Raw genomic sequence first — 18,694 nt, 5'->3', positions numbered from 1 at the left:
AAATAGAAAATCTATAAACGTAAATGTTCATAACAAAATAATTCTGCTTACAACTTTGAAATTATATATGTATGTACCTATTGCTGGCATATGTCCAAAGAGGAGATAAAACAAAGAAAACAAATATCGCACGCTTTTTACAATTCGCAATTACCAATAAACGCATTACAAAATAAAACATCGCACTTGCATGCTTGCGTTAATAAAATAAACATAAAAAATGGAGTTGCATATGACTACACAAAGTGAACCTCTGCATCGTCTAGATGGTGAACAACAAACAAGGAAATTTGGTGTGACCCACGGCACTAAGGTACCACTTCATGAGGCTTCGGAAGTGCTAAAGGTATACTATTTATATGGCAGTGTTCTTTTAAGGTCAAGTACATTAATCTCTGTAGGCAAAAGTTGTTTTGGGAGGAGATGTTCAAAATATGCATGCAATGTGAACCTTGTACCTGTTTTTGGTTCTAAATTGCTTCTCATCTGCTCTTTAAAAAATATTTGCGTACATTTGTGCTTAAAGTTGAAGCACTCATTTTTCTAATAACTTTCGTTTTGTTAAATGCAAACATTCAATGTTTATAAAGGATGTGATTATAAAGAATATTAGAATATATATGTTAAAAAAATTGGACGTTATATTGTGTTATTTAATTACACCTAATGTATTTAAAGGAACGTATTTCCTAATTAACTAAAAGTTGCCTAGAAAAATTAAGGACCCTATTAACGATGCTCTTATCAGTTAGCATACCATAACGCAGCCAAATCGAAGCTCAACTAGTATATAAGTTAAAAATATAATTCCATTATTCAGATAAAAATATTAATGCAAAGTAACCTCACTCATTTTTGGAAATTTATTGGGGATTGAACGAAACACGATATAATATGGATAATGCGTTAAAACAAAATTTAAATGTTGGCTATAACTGGGTTATATCTGATAACAGAACCTTAAAATGTTGGACATATTTATGTAGTTATATGTATGTAATTTGAAGTAGTCAATTGTAATCAATAAATTTCGAATTTTTGATGATACCTTATTTTGCATTTTAGGTGAAGTTTGTGTATTTAAAGACACGAAAGAAATCCACAAATAACCTAAGTTATCTGAGAGAAATGAATTACTAAAACGAATGACTTAAAGAAAACTTAAGTTGACTAAATACCAAACATTGTTTATTATTAATTTTTTATAACTTCCTGCTTTTATGTTTTTGTTCCTAAATACTTTTCACCTTTTATTCAAAAAAATGTATACATATGTACGTACATATACATATATTTTATTTTCAACCTCATAAAAGATTTTAATTTTTAACTGATTACGAAGTACTTTGATAACTTTTATGACATTTCTAGCGATGCAATTTTTCACATCGGCGAAACACATGCATACATATGTTAATATATTAGAAGAAAAATAAATTTTATTGTAAAGAAATGGTTACAAATAAATTATTTGAAGTATTGCTCATCGTTATTTAAAACTTTTTCCCATCTTTTTTGGCAAAGCCCGAATAATATTACGGTAAAACTTCATATATGGTGTCCACGAATCAAGCCATTTTTCGATGTCGTGAGTGAAATTGCTTCTGAGCCAGACCTTGTGACGGTACAATATCTGAGGAATATGGCGGGTGGGTTAGGACTTCTCAAGTAAGTGTTTTCTGGTAGGTCTTAGCCTGTTTGGCAACCTGAGGCAACTTGCTTCTCCTGGTATTGAGGTCATTAGGAATTCAAGTTCCTTGTGCCTGAATCATTCCCAGGGCATGTAGTCGCCTTGAAATGATTTGACGGGTGCGTCCCAACGCTGAAGCAAGCACGGATTCTCATCAAAGAATGTCTCACCGTCTTATAAGGTTTTTGGCCTTCCTTCACTCGGAAGGTCGTTAATTTTTTGCGTATGGCAAGGTTACCAATCAAGCAACGTCACACCGTCTTCTAAGGGTTTTGGCCTTCCTATTCGCTCAATATCTAAATCGACGTCTATGAAGCGACGAAACCAATTACGGCACGTAGTTTCACCTGGGGCAGCACCTCCGTAAACTGTTTGGAGCCCCCGATATGATGTGCTTCACACGACGATTTCTTTGATTAAAAGAAGAAAATCAACACTTCCCGCAAATGACGATTATTTGGGAAAAGCGGATATATTGACACAATCATATATGACATAGGAACAAAAATCACTAACAGAAATGCACTATTATACATCTAGCTTAATAATTGAACATGAATATATGTACGTATGTTTTGCTGCTGTAGTTCTGTATGTTTCCGATTTATAATCTTAACAATTTATCGTGGATGTTATCATTACTGCACAATAATTAATCAACATCGAGATAACCCCAAATTACCTACGCAAGAGCCTCCTGTTAAGAAAACGTTTGAATTATTAAATTATTCAAAAAATTATAATTAAGTTAAATCTGTTATGCGCTCTTGCGCTTAGTGAAATTAATGATGCTACTTTAACCTCATATATGTATGTACGTTCTAAAATATTTGTATTTTTGTGAAAGACAATTTTGATCGAATCAAAAATAATCAATAATAATAATATGCACAACATATGTATGTATCTATGTATATAAAATATTATTAAAAATGCGTAAACTAAAATCACGATTAAATTATTAAAGGTTATGAGAGATTGCTTGCAATAAATATTTGTATATTAATGAATAAAATTTTGAGAAATACGGTGCACACAGATTCTGCAAATGGATGTACCATATGTTATACATATGTACATATAAGGGTGATATAGATTTGATTTGAATTTAAAAATCTCCATTACGATGTAATTCTCAGTTTTTACGGAACAAACTACTTTTGGGTACACAAAGAGCTTTACTTTTGGCGTGTTCACAATTACATATAGCAAATATATCTATTTCGATATGTCCATACGGACTTTATTTTCCAATATTCATAAACAATGTGTTCTATATGTAAATAAATATGTAAAAATTGTAAAATTTGCTAAACAGAATGCTAAATTAAGGAAATTATTGATTCCGAATATTGGAAAGAGACTTAGTTATACTTTTAATTCTTATATAAATATAAACTTTATGTACTTGTAGAAACCACAATGGAGCGCTATGTTAGCACTGGTGGGATTCGCTACTACTTTCGGGGCTGCGGTTCCGGTGGGTTACTGTATAGGTGTTATCAATGCTCCAGCATCGGTAAGTTAATATTTATGTTTATTAGTGTAATTTTATTTTTTCTTTTCAATTTATGTTGCTTTCCTATTATTATTTTAAATTTTTTTGTGCAGCTTATAAAAGTTTGGTGTAATGAGACTATACACCATCGATTCGGTTCTAATCTGAGTGCTTCAGGTTTAGATTTACTCTGGTCATCTGTAGTATCAATTTTCCTGATAGGCGGAGCGGTCGGCTCGCTTGGAGGAGCTAAGGCAGCCAATAAATTTGGCAGGTTAGTTGCTTACCAATAGATTTGCTAATAACAATGAAAAGAATCGAATAATAAAGTAGTAAAAATGGGAGTAGTAACAACATTATATTTCCTTACATCGGTATAAATTTCTCCTGACCACTTCTTGTTTATATTTGGCGTCCTTACTCATAATTAAAATTTCCATTTTAATTTACTAGTAGTTAACATAAAAACTTTGTAGGGGTGGATCATGAATTTTAGATTTTAATTTATTTTTGAAAAATACAATTATTGAGGCTTGGAGGTACTGCTAGATTTCTCGCTTACAGTATCATATTATCGAATTTTGTGTTATGTTTTCTTTAATTTTTTAAGTTTGTATATTAAACTAAATAACTCTTTTTATTTCAGGAAAGGTTGTTTGCTTATAAGTGGTGGACTTTTTACGTTGGGTGCAATCCTTTTCTTTTTCTGTCGGGTTGCTGGCTCCGTAGAAATGCTTTTACTTGGTCGTTTGATAGTCGGTCTTGCATCTGGTCTGACCACAGCCGTACTACCAATGTACCTTACAGAGATTGCACCACTAGCCTTACGCGGAACCTTTGGTGTCTTTTGCTCTATGGGTGTAACCGGTGGCGTTGTGGTTGGACAAGTGTTTAGTTTGCGCCATATTTTCGGCACCGACCAGCTCTGGCATTATGCTCTAAGTTTTTACATCATTTTAGTGGCTGTATGCTTCCTGCCTGCTTACTATTTTCCAGAGAGCCCAAAGTACCTTTACATAGTGCGCAACGATCAGGAGCTGGCTCGATCTGAACTTCGTCGTCTATGCAAAGGACCCAATGCGGCCCTCGTAATTAAGCATGAAATTGAAGAGATGGATGCAGAAATGAGTACTAAAGTACAAACAAGCAGTTTCTTTTCGGTGCTAAAAGATCCGACATTATTGTTGCCATTAATCATTGTTTGCTCTTTTCATGGTGGTCAACAATTATCTGGAATTAATGCTGTAAGAAATAAATAATTAAAAAATTTAATGAATCAGCTCACTAATAAGTAGTGTATAATTTTCAACAGATATTCTATTATTCAGTATCCATATTTAAAAAAGCCGGTCTTTCCACAACTGATGCGGAATGGGCGAATTTGGGCGCTGGTTGTCTGAATTTGCTTGTGGCCTTTTTGGGACCTATGCTGATGTCTAAGCTAAATCGTCGCCCATTGATGATGTTTTCCAGCGGAATTTGTTCTTTCTTCCTCTTCGCTATCGCTTTTGTTTTATATTACATAGTAAGTTTATGAAGATTGCCAATGCAAATTTGAGGATGTGTAATTGAATAAACTCATTTTTATTACAGGATACCTCAAGTTGGTTTCCCATACTGTGTATTGTGGGTATTATGGGATACATCTTCTTTTATCAATTAGGTTTGGGACCTATACCATACTTCATTGGTTCAGGTGTGTATTAATGTACTTTTTGCATGTGTGTATGACTATTAACAGTTTCTTTACAAAATGAATTTATGCACATACACGTATATATATTATATATGTATATTGCATTTTAATTGAATCACTAAAAGGCAATGAGTGTTTACCCACAAGCCATCTCAAACAATAACGTGTGAAGACATTCGATACGACAGCACAGTTTCAGTAATGGAATTAAGTTATTGACCTAAAGAGTAAGGCGTTTGGTGTTAAGTTTATTTTTAATTGAATTCAATTGGATCGCCTGCATTGTTTTTACAGCCTTTAAATTCACGTGATTTAATTTTAACGAAGTCACGCTTTATTTTTTGTTGCCTATGGATGAAGAAATGTGAGTCAATTTGTGTGACCATTCATGCAAACGATGTTTTCCGAGAAGAAAATTTAATTGCTTTCCGAATGATTCAATTTTATAATTTGTCTGTAGACATTGTGCTCAACACAATTGTTTTAAAGCAGGTCTTAATAAAAACTATGTACATAATTGTGTCCGACTGTACAGAAATAGCGTATAAAGTAAATTTAGAACATAATAGATTTAGTAAATATTAGAGGACCCGCCCACGCTTCACTGTGGCTGATACATAGATAATACTACTACTACCATCTATATGATTTATATTAGTTAGATTATTACTATTAGTTAATGCGATATTGTATTTTTGTGAAGCAACTTGTGTTAGTTTACAAAAAAAAAAATGGATTATAAAGCATTTCGTGTGTTAATAAAGCATTGCTGTTTGGGGGGTAATGCTGTTAAATTTGGGCTGAGGGAAATCCGCCGATGAAAGATATTATATTTGCTAAGCTGGAAGCAGGCAAAATGAGCACCGAGGACAATGATGCTCTAAAGAGTCGAAAGCTCTGTGCAAGTGGGTGCCTCGCAAGTTCATAATCCAACAAAAGCAATGAATATCTGATTCTGAGAAGTGTTTGAGTGCTCTTTAATTGTAATAAAACCGAATTTTTGTTTTGGTGTGTGACAACAGAAACATAGCTCCATCATTTCCCACTGGAGTTCAATCGACAGTCATTCTAGTGAACTGCACATGATGAACCGATTCTGAGGCGTGGAAGGACGAAAAAATCGACTCGAAAGGTCATGACATCAGTCTTTTGGAATGCACGTGGTATAATACATACTCAACGACTGATTATTGAGCCAGTTATAGTCTATTTCACTGCGTATTTGGTTGCAGTTCTTTTCTATTATACCAAATATTTTGCAATTTAATTATTTTGGAGTAAGAATCTGTTTAAAATTGTACGCATATATTCAAATGATTCCTACAAACATGAATTTTGAACAAGTGCTTATTATTTGAAATAAATTTGTTTATTTATGAGTTGTATAATATTAAATTTTGACATGAAGAGATAAAAAGTATCCTATGTCCTTACCCGGGTTCTAAGCTACCTCTCCACCACTTTCAGCCAAATCAGTTCAGCCGTTCTTGAATTATAGTATAAATGGTGTAACTAACACAACTTTCTTCTATAGTAAATAAAATTTAGGTGCAGAAACTGAATAGTTTGAAACACAATGCCACATTATTCGCCATCTTTCTAAAACCCGAAAACCTTTTTCATGCGTAATGAGCTGAAATCATTATTCAATTAACGTTGATAACTTGTATACTATAAGTTCAGTCGAGAAAAATTCTCTCGTGATTTGGTGGCATTTCTGCCTTCATTCTGTCAATTACATAATTACCCTAAACCTAAACTAACCATTGAATTATGTTTAATTTCATCAAATATTATATATTTATTTCGTTCTAACAGAGATCTTCGAAGTCGCACCTCGCTCGGTGGCCATGTCGATGGGCAGCTTATCTTCTTGGACGTGCAATTTTACTGTTGGTATGGCCTTTCCATCGTTACAGAACGCCTGGGGCGCTTTCGTATTCCTGCCATTCTCGGCGACATGTCTACTGCTCTTCCTGCTAACGAAATTCTATTTACCAGAAACACGTGGACGGGATCCGTCTGAAGTAGCGCCGCTGGTGGCCAAGGGTTTTCGCTCCAAGGTGAAATAAGTCATGGACGCTGTTGGCGCGCTCATATTGATAAATAAACTGATATACATCTTGGTTTTAAATTTGATAAGTAGGCAAATTTTTTCGTGCATAGATTCTTGTAATATAAATGTATATATGGCGCACAATTTTTTAGGTAACGGTGTTATGATTTAATAAACTATAATTTTTTAAAGGACAAACACGTTTGAAAATATTTGGGCAAATTCTACAAATCTGCAAATAATGTAAAGACCCTGTTAATATGTACCAAACATGCAGAAAGTTCGTATCGTATTAAAGAAGAACACAGTTGCCATCAAGGCGGATAACCAATTATGGCGACATTCCAATTTTACCCCATTTGCTATACGATTTGGCTCTTACTTCAAGAATATTTCTTCATTATCACTAAATTTCTTACCAAAAAGCACGCTCCTAAGCTGTGGGAAAGGAAAAATTACAATGAGTGTCGATTGGACACGGGAGAATGATGATCAAAAAAGTGAAAATCTAAGCTTACTTATAGACATTATATAAACATAGGTACATATTATGTAAGCTAATAATGGCTAAGCTAAAATATTTTAACGTAAATGTGCAAATTTTCATAACTTCTTGCCGATATGAGTAGATGTAAGTATATGGGTATGTATGTACATATATGTGAGTACGGATGAGAGTGTTGTGTATGGATGTACTAAATGCTCCAATTGGAGTAAAAGAGTGGAGGCTTATCCGAAAAAAAATTAAGCATTTATTGTACATTTTGAAATCTCTTGCAATTAAATGGTTGGTCAAATCGAGACTTTCAAGAGAACATCTCTCATGTTGGGCAGCAAAATTCATATAGGTACTCCATTATAAACATCCATATTGTTATATTATTATATTAAATATACCGTTTTATATTTCTTATTCAGAACACATTATTATTATTACTAAGGAGCGCTAATCATTTTAATTAGCAAGTGTCAGTCGCTATTTTTCACGGAAGCGTCAGCGTCGGCGCCTTTTTCTCCATATATAGATTCATATCGTCACCTGAAATGCAAAATAACGTATCATTACTACGATTCACTACTTCAAATTACATACATAATATTACATACATACATTTGCTCAACATTTTCAGGTTCTGCGCTCAGATATAAACCAGTTGTAACCAATAATAAAACTTCTGTTCACTCATGTTTCATTTTATTTCGGGTTCATTCAAGCCACTGTAAATTTTCGAAAATGTTGTTACGTTATTTTGTATTTCAGGTGACGATATGTAGATAATAGAAATTGGATCTGCTGACTCGTATATTTGTAAGAGACACTGGTAAACTAGAAGTTTTAGCTGGTTTTCATAGGAGGGCCGAAAGAAGCATAAGCAAGTGTAATTGGTACCGTTGAAAGTTTCATATTTACATCTCCATACTCATATGCACATGTATTAAATACATTGTTTGATGCTATGGATATACTTATAATATTTTCCCGGCATTCTTTTAGGCGTAGTAAAATTCTATGCTGCCGAACCGGAATTCGTTTCGATGATCGTTAGGTAGTCACTTCTGACATTCCTGTTATGAGGGTAAAGCAAGAAAAAAATCATGAACTTAGGCTGCACCGAAGCTACAATACGCTTCACAAATAAAATAGTTTCCATACAAGAAGAAACATTTGGTTTAAATAGGTCAGTCTGTATCACAGCTACGTGTGTAAAATTTCAGATCAATATGGACATGTAAAAATCGACTCAGCTCGTCATCCTTACATTGAGCCCTTACGCGCGCAACGTCATAACGAAAATATAAGAAATTCAATTACTTGCTATCCTCGGAATATATTGCATAGATTATATGTATGTATATGTTATTTTTGTTCACATAACGGTCATTCGCAACCTCAAAACAAGATACATATTAGAATGTTTATACATATAAACAAGTAAAAAAGGGCTAAGTTATCGTGTACCAGAACATTTTATACTCTTATAACTTGCAAGAATCAACGCCAGGGAAATACTAAGATGTAAAACGTCAACCAGAGAATCGGAATCTAAACAATTTTATATATAAATATATACTTAATATAACTCATACACTGACTGACAAATTCGCCATAAGATTTGTCAGAAAAACAAAAATCATTAAATATAGTATATGGGAGTTGGTGTAGTAATGATCCGATTTTATCTATGAACTACTGTAATTTTCGATTAATTTCCACGCACTCACCGTTCTTAATTTTATCAAAAGGGAAAAAACACAAGAATTCCGCAAAAATTTCACAATTGGTTTTTATTGAAAAATAGTAGGAGTTCAGATATCTAACACAACTTTGAAGTTTAGATGTTTAATATATGTAAGTGTTAAAAAACTGGATATTCGCACAAAGTTGTAAACGTTGGAGCTCGGGTTGAATTGCACGGCTCTATCAGCGGATCACAAAAATGGAAGAACCCATGAACTTGTTTCTACGCCCCTTTTGTTCCCTTTTGGTTGTGGTGAAAAATGCAGTGGTAGTGTAGTTATATGTGATGTGGATTGTAGGTGGTGTAGAGATGAGTGTGGTGAATAAAGCGTGCTAGTGACGTATGTTTTAATGCGGTGAGTGTAGAGTGTTCTGGATGCGGGATTATTGCTGTGGTTAAGTGTTGGTGTTGGTTATATATGTTGTGTAGGGCAGGAGACTGAAGCTCATTTAGCCAATTACTATCATACTACATAATAAAAAATAGTCCCTGAGTTTCATTAAGGTCATATATGTACATACCATAACCAATCATATGGACTAAAGTCGAATATCCTGGTAATAGTTATATGGGGTCTAGATCGAGTTTTCGCCTTTTTATCTATTTTAGGCACAGAGATATACTGCCGTGAACAAAACATATTCTGTAGGTTTCATTGAGATAACTCAAATTTTGTTTCAACAAATAAAATTCAACAATAGAAGTATATATATACCAAATATTCGGTACCTAGGGGCTTGAAAATTTTTGGTTAAATTTGAAAAATTTTTCTATCATACAATGGCATACACGAAAGGAATTATTTGTACAAAGTTTTATCCCGTTATATTAATTGCTTCTGTCTGCCATATGCAAAGAAGGCGTGGTTGTGGTCCAATTTCGCTCATTTTCGTTCTACAACATAGGAATTTGAGAAGAATGTTACGCATTAAGCCCACTCATACCACCTCAGAGGTAAAATGTAGGGTCTCCGGCGAGTGAGCGGTGTTATCTTCCCATTTCATCCATTTTTACACTGTCAGCGGGAGTTGTTATTATATTAGAGCAGAGCAAAATTTGGTCGTTATAGCTTTAGTGGTTTGGGGGATATTTACATTAATATAGTGACAATGTGAAGAACATTTGGGTGGAAATAAACCAAATCTTCATAGCCGCTGTTCAATTTTTGGGGCCGTTTGCGATGTTGGCTGCGGGAGGAAGCGGCATAACACACAGACTTTGTACAAGCATTGTTATTCAGGTTACGGTAAGCTGGTCATATTACTCGCGCCGATGAAAACTATCTTCCTAAGCAAATTCGACTTGACAGATGCAGGAATACATAGCAAAAGCAAAGGGAGACCAAAACTTAGCTGGATTGATAGTGTGGTTCAGAATGCCGAAGCGCTGGAATTACGATACTGGCGAACTCAAGTAAAGAATAGAAATAATTGGGGCACCGAGTTGTGGAGCTGATGACATTGCAATCTTAATTATGTTGTTCGGCAATATATACTAGTACAATTTAACAATTAACCCACACAACTTACAATTGGCACAAACGTGCAAGATGTGTTAGCTATTTTAAGTTCTCTTTGTCACGATCCTCTAATATGATTAATCTACTTACATACATACGAGTACTTTTTTTATTATTATTACAGCTATTTCAACCAAACTCGGTGATGAAACATTGCCAATCCATAACATATTTTCACCAAACTTAGGTCAGAGCCATATTACAAAGATAAATTTAACAATAAACAAAAACATTATTTTGAAGTTTTATTTACAAATACATGTATGTATGTATGTATGCTCTTATGACACTGACATAATCGGCCGCCAGAACTTGGATTAAAGTGGAACGAAAATAGACCTATGTTAAGTAGATAGTTTAGCTGAAAATCAACACATGGGTGCATCTCCGGAGTGCCGATAAAACTCAACTACTAGCAAATACACAGAGTAGACCCATTCGCAACAGTAAATACATTCGTATAAACGAGAATGTTTTCCAAATTTGAATTATTAGCATGATCTGCTAGATACGCATACATATGTACATATACACGTCAATATACGCTATATACGGATATATGTATGTAGGTACAAACATATTAACATATCAATACGTGTATATACGAAGCTTGCACCGTATAATATTCGTAAATGTTAACTAACAATAGTAATAAGTAAACAATCGTGAGATATTAGTTATTACGTGCGGATCGGCCGAAGCTGGTACTGGGTACTCGGTACTCGTATATAAGCGCACCGGTCGTATTTAACGCTGAACAGAACTTACTGGCGCGCGAATCAGAAAGAGCTCACAGGTTGACAGAATTGAATCAGTTTATTAAAAAGCAAAAACAACAACAAAAACGAAAACGAAAGCGCGGAAATATATAAAAAAAAATTAAAAAAAAACAACCTGTGTACAGTGCACCGATTGTCAACATAAAAAGGTGATTGGAACGCGCGTCAATCGCATTCATATCTCGGAAGTGCAGTGAACAATACCTAAAATCGAGCAATAGAAAAACTGATATGAATCTATTCATGCCGCAAGTGAACATAATGTAAAAAGTCATAAATACACAAATAAAAAATATCCAGATAAAAAAGTGTTACCTTATTAAACATAATAATAGTGAATAAAAATACCGCCAACTGCAAAAGTGATTAAATCTGAAGTACTACTAGGTGATAAGAGCTTATGAAACAGTGAAGTTGTCCAAAGGAAACACCCAACCAGCACAGAGCAACAGCCAGCAAAAATGGATAGCAAATTGGAGAAAAATGAGGACGATGTAAGTGCCAGGATCAGTTTGCGGCAAAACAAATCAAACAATCAGAGATCTAATTCTAAGGCAAAAAAAAAAAACAAAAATGAAAGAAATAATTTTGTACTTTTAGGTCAACAATACAAAAGTCGATTTGTGATAAAAAAAAATCACAATCTCGCAAAGTAATATCAAACCATGTCAGAATACAGAAATACTTCTACGAAGGAATATGTCAGAATAAGTTTCCAATCCTCCTTTTGCGCCATCCACTTAAAAACAACACAATTCCATTTCCATTGCTTTACCAACATTTTGTGGAGCGTTTTATTGGACAAACTTTGAACAATAATTCAAAAGCATATATTTTGTGTTTTCACTCTTTATAGAACTTTAACTGAGTTTTATGTATATTACACAACAAATGTAGGGTCCTACAGTTTCATATCGTCAGACAAAGAGAGGAGGAAGGCCTGCGGTTCGAAAATATTAGAACGTAGAGACCACATTCATATGGCGATATCGAAATATGAAAATTCATTTCATACAGTCGGTTACGACTTTAGTACTATCATATTTTTAATTAAAAGAAACTATAAAAGCCTTGATTATTTTGGAAGAATGATCACAATATTGGGCTGTTGAAAGTGATAATAAAGCACAAAAAGGCACGTTCAAGGCACTTAATAACGCGCAATATACATAAATTATGAAGCAAAAAAATGGAATTATCAGTAATTCACTGAATTTTTTAAATGTAATATGTATTAGTTGTATGTATAAGTATGTATAAAAGGCGAATAGCAGCTAAGGCCGATGTCGGTGGAAAAACTTCCCATCGGCCATGCGGAAACGGCTAATACCTCGGAAGCCTTCTGCTAAATACCTGGAAAAGCGTCATTTGTACATTATTGTGTAACATATGCCTATGCATATTAACTCATCTAAATGTATAATAGTATCTGTTGCTCATACGCAATGTCGGTCTGAAATGTAAAAAAAATTGCTGTTGGCAATATATACTCAAAAGAATTTGATCATATTCCATTACCATTACTCTAAAGAGCTCTCAAGTGTTTTGCAAACATTAACATCTCTAATTCAATCAATATTATTAACAAATAAATCAAGAAGATACTCAATTAATCACTAAATGTTTTCAAGCATACAATCGTGCTGCTACTCGCGCTATCTACTGCGTAATTATTTTAGTACGCAAGTAAATTGCTACTTTTAACAAATTCCTTAATTAGCATACTTAACTTGTATCATGGCAATTTGCTTTGATAAAGCACTTGCACTTGAGCTTGAACGTACACAAATGAGGCTGGGTCGCCAGTATAATAACAAACAAAATTTGTATGTTCCATACATACATATGTATGTATGTCTCCTGTGTTAGTAATTAGGAAAGATTGGAGTGAAACTAAATAATGAATGTAAATCAAAGCTACACAATCCACAAGTACAAGGTTGATCTGCCACACTGTGCTCAAACAAAAGTTGTCAGTTTTGAAAGGATTTAGTCTACACAAAATTACTGAACTGCAGCCAACTTGCGGTTAGGTTAGGAATTGATTTAATTAAACATTTGAGAAAATATTAAAATAGAAATGGTCCTACAGTAAAGGAAGGAATAAATATGAATATCTTTATTCGTAGTCGTGATGAAAAGTTTCATTGAAAAGTATATTATTATAATCTAATTAGATATACTGCACTAAATCATAGCTCCAATCATGCTTGCCCCATGAAAGCAATAGTAAAAATGCACAACGGCATTAAAGATAAGAGAATTTGAATAGCTTATTAAAGTGGTACAACAGCTTGCCATTTAAACCCTGTGCTGTCGAACAAAAGTGATATTCAATGCGATCTGTATAATCAATACGGCAATTACAAGTATTTAAACAAGTTTGTAAATCAATGAACTATTAAAATAACACATTTAAATGGCAAATGAAAAAGTTACTTAAATAAACCCCCTACATTCTACAATTAAACTTAGGTAAAAGCAAACAGTTATTTTTATTCAAAGTGCACGTGACAGACAGACATTCTCAGCTCTAAGCTTTAGCGGTAATAATTGAAAAATCTGTTCTCACCTAAGTAATGTATGGCCGCAGACACAATGCAGACACAACGTAGAAAAATAAATCTACGTTTCAGAGCTGGAATGCTACATTCGGACAAAACTATAATTTAGAACAGCAGTACGTTTCTTAGAGCAGAATTTTTTTTTTCAAATACCCTGTAACCTGTGATTTTTGCGCTTCCGGGTGCTTTAAAAAGCTGTAGCAATTAGTTTCGAGTTCAAAATGATCACTACGCATTAAGTGCGTTCTTAATTTTAATGTCTTCACGCAGTTTTGCTCTGCCATATATATATATTTTTTCAATATTTGCAATCTCGCCAGATCAGCAGTTTAGAAATTTGGCTCGTGCCTCAGCTTAACTCTGCTATTGAACCCAAAGGCAATTGTTTATTTACATACCTAGGTATGTATGTTTGTCTACACTCGTCTGTGAATATATTTTGACGTGTTGTTGTGCAGCAGATATTAATCGCTTTCGGTCTGCTTTTAATGTGGGGAGGCGAGTGCATAGTCATGCGACCTCACGTTTTTACGAACGTTGATTTCGTACAATTGACGGAGGTGAATACTCGTATACTTGAAGAGCAATTGGCGAGGTCGCAAGGTGGAAAATGGAGAACAATTACAACCAGCACTCGCCAAATACAATTGTTGTTAATTTTACAAGAACAGTTTAAATGTTGTAAATATTTATGACCGCTAATCAATCAACGTCGCTGAGAAATTATTAACCGCGATCAAGTGAATACCCTATCAATCGTACTTGGGGAATAAATACCATCGTATTACTTGAATTATTCGTACATACTTAAACCATGCATAATTGCACATAATTTGTATATTGAATGTACGCAAATAAAGAAAGGGATTTGAGTCGAGTGTAATATTTCGAAGTCGGTTCAATGATCAGCTTTATCGTAAATAAATTAGTAGAATTACAATTATGATTTTTAATTGCATTTATGAAATCTTTTTTTGTTCTAAATATCGTATATTATATTATCATATTTAAATGCATACAAAAGAATATATATTTTAAATATTCGTTTCAACAGTATCGCACATAAAATACTCTGCGAATTGTGAGAATGTGAGGAATATGGCGGATATTGGGTGGTTTGCAAAAATTTGTTATATGGCCTTGAAAGCCAGTTATTGGGAACGACAGTGCGGTGTTTATAGAAATGAACTTGTTGAATGAGATGTGAACATTGGAAAAGAAAACAGATAGTGAATGTAAATACTTACACTTTATGTGGGATTATTGTCAAATAAGTTCTTTTATTATGAGATAACACAGTCTCACATACATACATACGTACAAATTTTGTTCCTAAAGTAAAAGGACTGAGTCGATTTAAAAAAAATTATTGAACCATTATTTACAATGTTACAAATCTTTAAAAACTTTCAAAATTGGCTCCTTCTACGTCGATGTAGCGCTGCCAGCGTGATTTTCAAGCATTGAAGGCATCACCCCAGGAAAATTCTTCGGAATAGTCTTGAGGGCCGAGGTCGATTCTGCTTGGTGCTTGAACGAATACCTAGTCGGCGGTCTGAGTTCAAAACTTTGAGCACACGAGTCACATTGACGGTGCTTATCGCAGGTCTCCCAGCACGGTTTTTATCAGCGACTTCTTCCCGACCCTCCAAAACCGAAACACTCCACTTCTTGCAAAAGTAGCATCTGGGTAAGTCGCAGATTTACCGAGTTTGGACAGAATTTAATCGCGTACCTCTGATTTAACGAACGCTGAATTTTCGGCTTGCTCCACTCACAGAAACACGTTGCTCGAAAATGTTTGCCCAGACTCTCCAGGTGCTCGGAGACAACTAACCAACAGCTCGTTCGTTGGCTAGGAACGCCCTCTACCGAATTCAGTCGGTGCGCTCATACTTGAAGAACAGTCGAAGTACAGTCGCGGCGAAAGAAAATCAGTTCTTTTACTTTCCGGACAAACCCTGTACATCAAGTGGATCCGTTTGAGAGTTTTCAGTACTCCGGCTTTTGATATTTTCTCCAATTAAAAAATAAAAACAAAACACATTAAGCATAAATTCAGATAGAGGAATGTTATTTGGCAAGTAGCGTCATTCGAATGTTGTGCACTAAGTTTGGTTCGAATTGTTCAACCAGTCTACAAGGAAGGCAAATTTAATCATAATAGTTGATTCCTGTCCAAACGCACCAATCATATCCTTACCGTCAAACCTTGTTTGGTCACCGTTTACGCGACTCACCCAGTAGTCAGTGACCATTTTAGCTTGACGTTCATGCGAGTAATCCGTTCGTAATACGAGATTCATACTACTAATACCGTCTATTGGAAAAATAATGGATTTTGTTTTAGTATGCCTTATATTTAAATGTCTTCTCATCGGCTGATGAATTTCAACTAACGAATTGTTGTCATAACATAAAATATTACGTTATCGGTTATTTACATATTTACATACATTTATTTTTCAGACGCAACGTAAAGGTTGGACACCCCTGTTGGCACTAGTTTGCTTTGCAACCACTCTTGGTACCGCAATTCCCGTTGGCTACTGTCTTGGAGTTATGAATACACCCGCAGAGGTACACACCTACATACATGCATACAAACAGAGTTGCACAGAAATATAGTTAAAGTAATTCAAGTTCAATTCAGTCTTTTCCCCCGTTTACTTAATTTGTAGTACATTAAATCCTGGTGTCTCGATGCATTTGCGATACGTTACAACGAGCAATTGAATTCATCACAAGTCGATCTGCTTTGGTCGGCGATTGTGTCTATATTTCTCATTGGCGGCATATTTGGGTCGTTCATAGCTGGAGGTTTTTGTAATAGATTTGGAAGGTGAGCTAGTTGGATCAGTCATAATTTCTAAATATTACAATCTACATGACTTCAAAACTCTTGCTTTCGTATGACTAATTTATTAATATTGTTGTTTTAGAAAGGGATCGCTGCTGGTCAGCGCATTCCTGTTGACACTCTCCGGCATTCTTTTACACTTTTGTCGGATGACAAATTCGGTGGAGATGCTCTTGATTGGGCGTTTTACCATTGGTGTTGCTGCCGCAATCACCTACACCGTTCATCCGATTTACCTTCTGGAGATTTCACCAACGCACCTACGCGGCAGTGCAGCTGTCTTCACATCGATCGGCGTGACTGGCGGAATTTTCGTCGGACAAATTTTTAGTCTTCAACAGGTTTTTGGCACCGAAGACTTGTGGGAGTTCGCACTCAGTTTCTATACAGTGTTTGTAGTGGTTAGCTTTCTTCCGGTCTACTGGTATCCGGAATCGCCACGTTGGCTTTATTTGATGCGTCAAGATGAACCAGCGGCACGTAAAGAACTGGAACGTTTGCGCGGAAAGAATTCCGATGAGTGTGTGAACACCGAAATAGCTGATATGAAAGAATTAGTCGCATATGCAAGCAACGAGAAAATAGGCTTTTTGGCTGTTGTTAAAAATCCCGAATACTTGTTGCCACTAGTAATCTGCTGCTCATTTCCACTATGCCAACAATTGAGCGGCATTAATGCGATCTTCTTCTACTCCGTGAGAATCTTCATGAAGGGAGGCTTTTCGCTAAAGATTGCAACGTGGATGAATTTCGGTGCAGGTTTTTTGAATTTAGTATTCGCTAGTGTAAGCCCAATATTGGTACAAAAGTTTGGACGTCGTCCGCTAATGATGTTTTCCGCTGGCGGCTGTGGAATATCGCTCTTCGGCATGGCTTTTGCCTTGAATTACATTGTGAGTATTAAATAGCAAGCCTCGCTTTATTGAACATGGACATATACCGATATATTATCAACTCATTCATTTGTTATCCAATCTCATATATTTTAGGACCGCGTAAGTTGGTTGCCAATTCTTTGCATTGCCTTCATTGCTTCCTTCATATTCTCCTTCAATGTGGGCCTGGCGCCTGTGCCATATTTTGTGGGCGCAGAACTCTTTGAAGTCGAGTCGCGCTCGGTGGCCATGTCGATGGGCAACTTTTTTTCATGGAGTGGTAACTTTATGATTGGAATGTTCTTTCCCATGTTAGAGGCTATTTGGGGTTCTTATGCCTTCCTACCTTGTGCTGCGATGTGTCTGTATTGTTTTCTGCTGACGTGGCGTTACCTACCCGAAACTCGCGGAAAAGATGTTGCGGACGTTAAACCAATAATGGCTAAAGGATTTCGTTCTAAAGTGCATTGAGCGACATCTAATTTTAGAAAAGTAAGAATTTAGTATTTTCGTAAGTAAAACGATAGGCAAGTGCGTTCCAGCGCTTTAGTATTGGTATCCAAAGTACCTGTGTTGTAAAATTTAATTTTATAATATTTTTAATGTAAATAGGATGCACATGTGTTCTGTGTATATATTCCTATAGCAACATATCTTTAGTTATTTATTTATTCCTTCCAATTACTCCAAGCTTTAATGTCGCACCTGCCTTAATCATTTACGGTCTACATGTATGTCTATGTACCTAAATAATATGTACATATATATTTAGGTATGTAAGCAGTTATTGTCAAAACATTGTTACCTTTAAAAATAAAAATTTAAAAAAAGTAAGCAAAGATAATTGTGACAGATGTTATTATTTAGGAGTTTTATTTAATTTGTATAGAAAACTTGGAGCTGCTCTTGAACATTTC

The 18,694-nt window shown here is 35.0% G+C and overlaps 2 protein-coding genes across 4 annotated transcripts in view; both read left to right on the top strand.

Moving 5' to 3' along the window:
* The first annotated feature begins 6 nt into the window (after positions 1–6).
* On the top strand, positions 7–6,995 carry LOC108973314 (solute carrier family 2, facilitated glucose transporter member 3-like). Its single transcript, XM_018940519.1, has 7 exons — positions 7–346; positions 3,105–3,209; positions 3,302–3,462; positions 3,835–4,432; positions 4,501–4,713; positions 4,782–4,884; positions 6,703–6,995. Exons 1-7 carry the CDS (start codon positions 221–223, stop codon positions 6,954–6,956), a joined length of 1,560 nt encoding a protein of 519 aa, XP_018796064.1. The 5' UTR covers positions 7–220; the 3' UTR covers positions 6,957–6,995.
* A 4,482-nt stretch (positions 6,996–11,477) lies between these two features.
* The window catches only part of LOC108973240 (solute carrier family 2, facilitated glucose transporter member 3-like), a 28,855-nt gene continuing 21,638 nt past the window's right edge, over positions 11,478–18,694 (top strand). The window contains exons 1-5 of one of the 3 annotated variants that reach the window (XM_018940326.1): positions 11,478–11,972; positions 16,512–16,622; positions 16,724–16,884; positions 16,985–17,795; positions 17,892–18,621. In XM_018940326.1, coding sequence (XP_018795871.1) covers positions 11,940–11,972; positions 16,512–16,622; positions 16,724–16,884; positions 16,985–17,795; positions 17,892–18,248 — 1,473 coding nt within the window. In that variant the 5' untranslated portion in view covers positions 11,478–11,939 and the 3' untranslated portion in view covers positions 18,249–18,621. Of the gene's footprint in view, positions 11,973–16,511; positions 16,623–16,695; positions 16,885–16,984; positions 17,796–17,891; positions 18,622–18,694 lie in introns of those variants that run through there. The other 2 variants (XM_018940332.1, XM_018940331.1) reach the window with 2 other exon arrangements.

Source organism: Bactrocera latifrons, unplaced genomic scaffold (assembly GCF_001853355.1).
Source record: "Bactrocera latifrons isolate USDA-ARS-PBARC rearing strain unplaced genomic scaffold, ASM185335v1 scaffold_47, whole genome shotgun sequence".
In the NCBI taxonomy this organism is placed as follows: Eukaryota; Metazoa; Arthropoda; class Insecta; order Diptera; family Tephritidae; genus Bactrocera; species Bactrocera latifrons.
The sequence above is the reverse complement of the archived record's forward strand: the minus strand, read 5'-3'. Positions and strand labels throughout refer to the sequence as shown.